The sequence below is a fragment of the Cheilinus undulatus genome, linkage group 15, assembly GCF_018320785.1.
Source record: "Cheilinus undulatus linkage group 15, ASM1832078v1, whole genome shotgun sequence".
Taxonomy (NCBI): Eukaryota; Metazoa; Chordata; class Actinopteri; order Labriformes; family Labridae; genus Cheilinus; species Cheilinus undulatus.
Genome location: NC_054879.1, coordinates 30,194,871 through 30,205,337, shown reverse-complemented (window position 1 = coordinate 30,205,337; position 10,467 = coordinate 30,194,871). Strand labels below are relative to the sequence as shown.

Genomic DNA, 10,467 nt, shown 5'->3' with positions numbered 1-10,467 from the left:
TTTTCAGTTCCCAAAGACTTTGTATATTATGCATAGGGCTGGGCAATATGGACCAAATTTCATGGCTTAATATTTTTAAGTTGAATGGCAACATGCATCTCAGTATTTCTTAAAAGAAAAGACTGTCAGCTCTATGTCAAATACAAATGTCATACAAAGATTTTTATTGACAGCTATCATATAGGGATGCTTGACACTGGATTTTTATAAAATTTACAAATTTACTGTAGCCAATACTGATTTTGATGCTGATATGTGCTTGTAGTTCAGACTTATAACTTAACATCCTTAAAACGCACTTAAAAGTTTAAAGAATGAGGATGAACTTCAGTCTACTTAGGTCAGTTTGTCCTGCCTACATACATATATAATAGATACTGCAGATATTCATGGAAATTATATCAGTTGTAAAAATCAGATATTTTCAATCTGCCCATACCAATAACATTGTTTAAGGACTTTATCAGGGTACGCGGTCAGCCCAGGTTCGGATCCAGCCTGTGGCACTTTCCCGCATGTCTCTCCCCAGAGGGGTATTGCACAAAACCAGGTTATGGGATTAAATTGGTAAATATTGGTTGTCCTGGATGAACTTAGCCTGAAGTCGGTTGCACGAAAGCAGGTCAAGTTTATCCTGGACAAGTAACCATGGTGATTTATTCTCTGCAGCTAGCCTGCTCCAGACCGGGCTAACAACCAGGATAAGGTTAATCCTGTGGTGGCTCTACTGTCAGTACTGTGAGAAATGAGTGTGGTTTACAGCATTTCCATGGTTTTTCCTACACGTTACATCATTAAATCATCCTGCATCCAAATATTATAACTTTAGTCATTTCATTTGCTGGTTGACTTTTAGTTTAAGTATTATTTATTTGCACAGATTATATAAAGACAAAGCACATATAAAAAGACAAAATATTTGAACAATAAAAGTAAGAGGCCAGAGGGTTTATTTGGAATTTCTAGTTTATTTTGCATTTGCCGTTTCTCAGCTTTGAGTCTGGAGTGGAGAGAGCAAAAGTCACAAGGATTAACACACTCAATCACAAATATGGTTACAGTGTGCACTGCAATACTCATCTCCTGTTCCAATTTCTGGATCTCTAGTTCCAATTTCCTTTGCTTCCTCCTTTTGATTTCAATGTCCAGCTCAATCGGATTTGATTTCTCTCTGGATTTGGAGTTCTGCCAGCTCTACCTGTTTCTGCAGGTGTTTGGCAAACATGATTCTGATAGTTTGTGAATTCTGTAGAAGAATTGTCAATTAGCACAACAGGATTTGTGCATCACAGATCTACTTCAGCATACAGTATACTCACAATGCTACCAGCTTGCTTTTGAGGCGGTGCAGTCTCAAGGTCCTGTAACACATTTATATTAGCACCACACCACTGACTTTCTATTCATTTTGGACTAAATAAGAGTATATCTCCACAAATTGGACATGATACCTCAAGCCTTCTAGAGTCCAGTGACAGCATCTCCTCATCTGCAGAGGTCCATTTCACAGCTGCAGATGTGCCTTCCCCCTGCCATATACATATTTAAATCAAGAGAACTCGTATTCACATTTGAAAAGACATGCCAAGCCTATGTTATTAATTAAATGTACAGTATTAACTGGATCGCCTTCTGGTGGCTCCAAAAGCACACACTGCAAGTAAATTCAAAGTCAGACAGTAAAATATCATCGAATGTGTTTAATCTGCAGTGGAACTGCAATATGTACCTTGTAAGGAGCTGCAACTTTCAGTCGCAAGTACTGAGTCCATCATGGTCCCTCCCTGAATCCCCTCCATCACTGGCCTCCCTTTATTCAAATTGATTGCCAGCTTTTCTGCTGGGGTCAGGTCCTAGCTGGGTGGGCCACCCCCCGCGCTAGTTCTATGTGCTTTTTTCTTAACCACTAAAATCGTACAGAAATTCATTGTCAGCAGACAACAAATCACTTCATTTGATAATTGCTCTTTAGGCTGCACTAAAGTAACTTACCAGACTGCAGAATATTTTTATGTTTTGTTTTCACCTGTTGCCTTTCCTGGCCAGACAAGTTTGTTCTTTATGGAGGATGATGGAGGAAACAGAACACAACATGGGAAAAACTGATTCAACAGATAAAACTGACACAGAGTAGATAATTTCTTTGAACTTAACTATATACATAACCCAAGTAACATGCACTTCTATGGGCAACATATAGCAAAAAACACAATTATTGATTAGTGGACTTGAAAAGTCTTCAGCTCCGCATCCTTTAACTGTAATTATGACAGTTCCTGTGGAGTAGCCTACAGTTTATTAATTGTGCATGTTTTGGCTACGTACGCATTAAGCTGGTCCACTATTGTCTGACAGGCTTTTTCCCTCACCTTTTTAACAGCGCTGCTGTTGCCTTTTATTCATATTATGTCTTTCATTTCTTCATATTGCTGAAGAAGCAGCTCTTGTTCAGCAGGTGTGAAGAACGACACGCGTCTGCATTCTATTTTTCCATCAGTGATTCTGCGATCGATCTCGCGGTCTTCTTAAGAATGCCGTGAACCAAGCGTCAACCTTCGGTCCTAAAAAATGAAGCCAATGTGGAAGTGCAAAAAATTGCTATACCGTGTGTGTCCACTAGAGGCTGGCTGCAGGAACATCGGAAGTTCTGTCAGCACATATGCTAAACAGCCGGTTTTGACACACAAAATAAACTGGTTTACAGCCTGGTTCAAAACACCAAAGATGTCTCATTAGCTAGTGTCTTACTGTGCTCCCACTGTACGGGGGGTGAATTTTTTTGTACCACAATTGTTTGGATTATATTTAGGATGAAAGCTGATTGGCCCGTCTCATTTGATTGACAGATAGCTCGGCAGGGAGAGGCTCCGTTTCTGTCACCTGGAATGCTAGCTAGCAGGCTGACAGGAAGTCGCGTTTAGTGGGCAGGCCGTTAGGTTGATCCAAAGTTTGGTTGAGACCGCAATTTCAATATGGAAGCCTCCACGGATTGGCTTCAAGAGCCGTTTGAGTCCGCCTATTGTAAGCAGACGACTGACGTCACACGGGGTTTGTCCAATTCTTTGTACTGTCTACGCCGTGAACACGCAATTATCCCAAAGATCTTCACCTGGCTTGACTAAGCCGTGTCTTTTCATCCTGGCTCGGCAAACGTGCAATCAATTAAGCCAAGAAAGGCTAGGTCAAGCCGCGCCTGCTCATTATCCTGGATGTCTTTATCCTACTTTTGTGCAATACCCCTCAGCTCTCTCATCCTTGTTTCCGATTCTGTCCACTATCCTCCACTGTCAATAAAAACATAAAAAGCCCAAAAATTAAATAAAAAAAAGGGATATCAGATCCAAGCAGCTGTTCAGATACCTTGAGGTGGAAGAGCACATAGCCGAAGCTTGCATTGCAACGTGGTCCCAAACACAGATGCTTTCTGGGTGAAAAATAAAATGCTTCAAAAATTTTAAATATGGCATACATTTGAGTCAGCATTGCTTGTTTTTTTGGTCCATATTTACCTTAAATCGCTACATTACGCAGAGAAACTGTACCCATCTGCTATGCTATGTAGCCTAGCTTTTAAAGTGTGCCCTGTTTGAAGGGGCAATGCTTACTAAAATCACTGGAGGCCGATTGTACTACTATCACCAAGTACCTCATACAAACCAACTTCAAAAACACTGAAATATCCCTTTAGTTTGACTAAAATTATGTCTAAAAATATGGCAAGTAACTTTCTCAAGAGGAAGACTAGACTAACGCTAGCTAAAAAAAAAACTGTTGTTGATAAAGACTGACAAAAAAATAATAGTAATGGGATTAATAATTCTCCACTGTGCATATATGGTATGTCAGTACTTTCTTCAGTATATTTTAAAGTAATTAAAGTATTGACAGAGCATTAAATCACATTGAAATTTTACAATTTGGCTGACAAATACCTTGACTAAAAGTAAAGACTATAATGTAAGGACCTTGCATTACAAGGACCACTGCAACAAGTTTTAGGCATGCTTAGGCTAAACAACATTGAGTCTGAAAAGAGGATTGACACAACCCTGGTGTTCTTGATGTCCTTGCATATTACCAAAGGCATTGGAAAATAATTTGTTGAAAAATAACGAAGTCTACAGCTTTAGGGTGGAGTTAGTGGGGGGGGTGTTGAGCAAACACGGCCTACGGTACCGTCTGGGTGAGGAGTAGGGTTGCCACGAGCCCCTGGTCTTGCTGTAGATGTCTCGAGGGCCAAAAAACTGCTAGTTGTCACCAGGCATGTAATGAGGGGTAAAAATGTCTGAACAAAAAACGCCAAGAAGCTTGACCTTGGCTGCCAAGTGACATACAAGCTGAAATTTGTTGAACTTGACCTTGGCCAACGCCCCAACCCTGGGTTGCGGCACATCAGAGCTGGTGACGAATCCTTAATGCCAAAAGTATGCATAACTCTATTTTCAAAAACTCAATATGTTGCCCAGCCCTAGTTTTGACTATTGCACAAAAATCAAATGAGTAAAGATGTGTTTAAAATCTTTTAATATAATTCACAATATATTACAGTGGGGAAATAATACAGCAGGTGTCAAAATGCAAACAAGGAAAACAAAAGACTCTGTATTCAACTCGGCAGGCATTTAAAACTTTTTGTTTTTTTTACAATTTGTAACAGCATTTTTCGAGAACTGATGTGTAGCCGAGCCTCCCTGCCCTCCAAAACACAGTGATTTGCTACCTTTTTCTAGTGCTACTTTGAAGCAATTAAAAAAAACAGCATCAGTCTTAAAACATTAGTTTTGATTTGCTGACAATATTGTCAAAAACCTGCTTCAGTCAGTAAGGTTTCTTCTCATTTGAAGAATTATAAACAAACAAGATTGTGTAACATGTTCTACTTGAAAGCATTCTATTACTGAATTTTAATAAAGTGCATTAAACAAAATAAAGCCTTTATAAATAAAAACACGCTTAAGAAGAGAGAAGATCAGCAGCCAGAGACTGTCAGAGGAATAATTATATTGCCTGTAAAATGAACTCAACCAAGTGCCAGTGGAGGGCAGCCTTGTCTGTATCTCAGAGATAAATGCTACTGTGACAGTCTGCAAAAGATTCAGTACCTCTAAGCATAACAGTAATCAAGTACCAAGGCACAACAGCTCATCGCTAGGCCACTTAATACACAGTTAAAACCTTGTCTGGACGGGATGATTTTCTGATGACAGTTTGCCGGGTAACCACAGTTTTTCAACCTTTTTACACAAAAATTGTCAGGACACTCAAATAATAAATTTGTGAAAATAAAAAGTTCTCCAGTTTCTCAGATGTGTTGTGTCCATGCCTGAGCTTTTAATTCAGTAAAGTTGAGTTCTGGACCATTCAGAGTTGGGATGAAATGATGCCCCCAACTCACAAACAATATCTATCACAAGACGGGATTCAAAACATGATTTTGTCATGTTTTTTTTAGGGTTTTCTCATTTTTAAAAGAAACTGAGGAAAATTTCCTAACAAAATGTGATTATTTCAGTTCTTCGAATAAAACTAGAAAAAAAACCTTTTCTTATTTTTCTGTATCAATTTAAGTACCTCTTTTGATTTTGTTGCTTAATAATAATGTAACCTAATTGCTTAACAGCATAGCCCAAAGCAGATATCACCCTCTGCTGGTTAAAAAGAACATTTCAGTATGTATTTTTTGTATAATCTATTGAAATTGTCCAGATTTGTATTGATTTGTACTGTACTGTTAGTTATGTACACAGAGATGCACATTTTGCACTATTTTTAAGTTTCTACCCCAAAGGATTATATGAATTACTGTTATATCCAGTGTGTAAATGCACCTTTTATACCTATTTCTTTCTAGTTGAGTCAGTTAACTAGTATACAGTAGAGTGATGGGAAACACTGTCATGACTGCAAGAGCAGCCGCCAACAACACACATTGCACAGGACCTAAAATTATCATAAGTAGCCCCTTCACTGCTATGAATGTGTTGGGATTCATAATGCAAGCCAAGCTGGCTGTGGCTGGAGCTACTCTTGCCTGCCTTAAGTCATAACTCTGCATTTAAAGGTACTGACAAGTAAATAAATCTTGTGGGGAGCTGGTTTGACTGAAAGACTCTTCAGTTAAAGACAATAAGTGACCAGGAAAGGCAGGCAGAGCAACTAACAGGCTGTGTGTCTGTACTTCACAAATCACTGTAGGCTGAGAGATCGCCTGTTGTATTTTAGCTAGCAGGAGTGCAAAGTATTTATGGTGAAAACAGATGGAAAAGAGTATACCACTCCACAGAAATTGCACTCAATAAGTGGGCATTGCTTGATTTTCCAAGGCATCTAATCTCTAATCAACTAAACACAAACTTAATTTGTGTTTAGTTGACTGGTCTAAAGTATGAGGATAAGGACCAGAGATGAAAAAAATGCTGTAAACTTTGATAATAAAGTCAAATTTTGAGAATAAATTCATCATGTATTTTTAGTGCTGCTGTCATGCAGCACCTTCATGCTTTACCTCCTAACTGTCAGTAAGTTTTGCATTGATTTATCTATCCAGTGCAAATGCACTGCACCAAACACTGTCATTCATGAATTATTAAAGGTCAACAGGTCACCAGGGAATACTAATCCTGTGCGAAAAGAACTGAAGACTACAAGAAACAGAAAATCTTGACTGTCTTACAAAATGCCTTGTATCAATGCCCATGTGAAACTATACTATATATAACAATGAGATTCCTTCTCCTTTTGCTTGTAAACAGTGTCTAAGATCCAATTTCAACTTTTTTCTCAAAACTGTATTTCAACTTTTTTCTCATCATTTTAACTTTATCTTGAAGTGCAGCAGCATTATTGTATCCTTCACCTCTGGCCCTAATTCTCTTCTGTACAAAAGTAAACACTATGAAACCAGGGGAAATTGAGCACTTTTACATATGAGATCACAGCATCATCAGGTGAATGACTATATTTCTGCGCTGAATGTGGTTAAACTGACAGTTTTTTTTCAAACTTTTCCCCCAGTTTCTGGATCAAAATATTGCTAAACCACACTATTCCTCAGAGGTGCTATCAATGCTACCCATCTGCTGTTTACATTAGGTTGCAGAGCATTATGGTGGCATGGCAGTAGCTATTTAATGACAGCTTCAGTGGCTACTAGTGGGGAGTGGCTGCATTACAATCTAGAAAGTGTATGATTGGGATTGTGGGCCTTAACTAGTAAAAAATATAACAAATTAGCTTAAGTGACTAGAGGGCTTATTTTGGTGTTGAATACCACAGGATCGGACGTTTAATTGATTGGCTGGCTAAGTGCATCCTTCTTGGAAAATCCTCCTGCAAGAAGAAAAATGTAACCTTTTTTACCTCTGCGAAAGCCCCAAAACTTACTGCAACTTTTATAAAGGTGTGATTTATAATCTGGATTTCATGGCAAGATTTTGCTTTCCCATTGTCCTGACTATGAGATCCATAACCCAAGGCTGTAAAACTAACATTTAACAATACAAAGGGGTAACTGTGTTCAACTCTTCATCATGACTTTAACACAGAAAGATTGATTAAACTTCTCATGTACTGCTTTCACTGCTTTAAGACGATTTCTCCCATGATCGACTGGAACAGAGACCTAGTTAGTATTCTTACAATAAAGGCAATGTTACTGGGTTTCAACAAGCAGGACCAGATTTGAGACTTCAATTGCATTAAATCTGTCTGATAAACTTGGTAGTACATTACAGCAGGGCAAACCTGCATGCTGAAGGACAATGTTGGGACGTAAAATGCATAAACAGTAGCTACTTATTTTGAAACTGGCAGAGATTATTGCTGTTTTGTGAGTCCTCATTTAAAATTTCAAACACAGTGGTCCAGGAGGTCTGTTCAGCCTGTTAAAGAGGCTCTGCTCAACTGCATCTGTGGCAGTGAAGGTTGCTCTACCACCGACATACAGAAGAGGTGGCGGTGCAAAAACAGGAGAGGGCAGTGACAACAAACAGAAACCATTGAACAAAGCTTTGAACCACATTTTCACCTTTTCATACAACACAACAACTGTTCACCCCCCAACAAATGCCTTGTATAAAAAGACGTTACAGTGTTTCTTTTTGCAGTCAGTCATGTTCAGACATGCTTTTTCAGACACACAGCTCTCTTTCTCCAGGAGCAAACAGTCTTTACAATCAAGGCTGACGAGTGCAGCCCAGGATATTTGGTTGTCCAAGAATTGTTTCCAGCGTTACTGAACAAAATCTCCATATTTCATTTAATGAGTATGGTGCACTTTTATATCTGTTAAGAAAAAGTGTAGAATCTTAACCTTTTGACTGTATATAAGAAGTGGACATAACCCCTAATCTCCAAAGAGAAACCTAGGAGAAACTATTTACAACTGTATTCTTCCTAATTCCCAGTAGAGAGTGTCTATTGTGTTGCGAAGTAAGGAATCTTCGTATGCAGCCACACAGACAAAAGAGCCTTCCCTACAGTTGATTTATTGCCTTTGTAAATATTCATGCTTTATGTCACTTGTCTGAAATCTTATTAGCATAGCAGCATGCTTCAATTTGTGCATATATTCCAATTTTGAATAAAAACAAAGATAGGTCTGTAATGGACATACCTTTACAGTAGCAACCAAAGAACCAGGACTGAGACTGAATGAAGTGTATCCACCCTCTCTTCAAAACATAGTGAAATCTGGGTCAAAATTATCACAGTAGTGAGGGTAAAAATGTCAAACGTGAGGATTAGAAGGTGAAAAACAAATTAAAAGTTGATGCCACTGTGGTTTTGTCAGGTGGTAACTTCCAGTATTGAAAAAGTAAGCCAATGTGGAAGAGCAAAAAACTGCAGTACCTTGAGTGTCCACTTGAGGTTGGTTGCAAAATGTTGCATGTCTCATTAACACCCATGCTAAAATATCAATTTTTTTCCATAAGAAATAAACATGTTTACAGCTGGATTCCAATTTTTCTTTGATACATTGGCTTATTTCTTTGTTGGTACACATTGTTCACGAATGACTTTTGAAGAAACTTATTTGTTTTTATTAAGGCTATAGGTTAGGCATGATTAGGGGTGTGGCTAATAAAATTCACAGGAAGCAGCATTTTAGCTGTTAGCCAGGAGGCTAATGCTTAGGCCCAAGGTTGTCTCAGCTCCATGTGTTTGCCTGCTATTGTAGAGACCATAAGGTCGAGTCACTGAGCCTACGTTCATGTCGTACACAGTCTTTGAGCTATGTCCACTTCTCTTGTACAGTTCATTAAACCTATGAAAGTTTGAGAACATTTTTTACTGAAATCTACTGAGTCATAACAGTGGTTTCACTCAGAAATGCTTCTTGCTGTCAGTTTGTTTTTGCAGTAGGAGGATTCAGGTTATTTACAGTGTTACAAAGGCGGAGGGGTTGGTCAGTCTCAGGAGCGAGCCTGGTTCGTGTTAATCATGATGTTGGGCAAAGCGTTGCGCCGTTTCCTCCAAGTGCCCAAGTCTCGAGCGTACCTCTTTATCTGGTGGAACCACTGCTGGGTGCGAGATTTGTCCGAGGCACGGAAAACGAAAGACTCCTTCCGAATATCAAGCACCTCGAATGTGTCCTCACTGTCCGGATCTGTTGACACCACACAGTTTCCCAGACGTATTGGCTCTCTCAACACAGCAAACTTCCCGCTGCTCTTGTCCTTGATTAGAACCAGAACTCCATCTCGAATGCTCTCTCCACTGACCTCCACTTGATCCACCTTTGCCCCAGTGTCGGTGCCTTGTCCTGGGGTTTCCCCAGCCCGCTGTGTCCTCACCATCAGCAGACTCTGGACGTTCTGAAACTTTAGGGCTTTGCTGCCTTTCTTCACCCACTGACCATCGGCTGGTTGGGACAACTGAAGGGGTCCCTCCATGACAAATCTTGTGTTTTCTCTCGCCCAGCCTACTGTCTTCATCGACACCTCCCGCATCTCTATGTTGATGACTTCACGATTTTTACGGCTATCACGGCGGAATGATCGAAGTGACCAAGTGACGCCATTGCCCTCCTGCTTTGTCTTCATGTTAATGTGCTCCAGGTGGGACTCAACCCGACTCTTAGCTTCACGTAGACGCGAGTAGTCAGGATGACATTCAGAAGTTACTTTAATGATTCGACTCAAAAGAAGCGGATATTTTGTCACACGTTGGAGAGGCGCCATGAGGAAGGAGCGTAAGTTCATTCGGCGCAGTGCAGTGTTGTCATTCTGGGAAACATCCAGGAAGATTCTGAAAGAGCAAACAAGAATGAATAAGCCAGGAACAAAAAAAATCTAATGATAATTTTCAGTAAAACCCTTTAAATTGATTAATGGGAATCACAGGACAGCCTGACTCATGGGTGAGCTCCAGTTCTGTCTAAAAATGTGAATCATTGCAGCTCTACTCTCAAAATAGCACTTCTTTTGAATAAATAATAACCTGCTGTCTTTTCCAGTTAGAATTATA

The 10,467-nt window shown here is 39.6% G+C and overlaps 1 protein-coding gene across 1 annotated transcript in view; it reads right to left on the bottom strand.

Annotated features, from left to right (window-relative positions):
- Positions 1–4,526: 4,526 nt before the first annotated feature.
- si:dkey-91i10.2 (uncharacterized protein LOC555224 homolog) overlaps positions 4,527–10,467 on the bottom strand; it is a 28,118-nt gene continuing 22,177 nt past the window's right edge. The window contains exon 6 of the mRNA XM_041806369.1: positions 4,527–10,248. Within this exon, the coding sequence (XP_041662303.1) occupies positions 9,414–10,248 (835 nt within the window). The 3' untranslated portion in view covers positions 4,527–9,413. The remainder of the gene's footprint in view (positions 10,249–10,467) is intronic.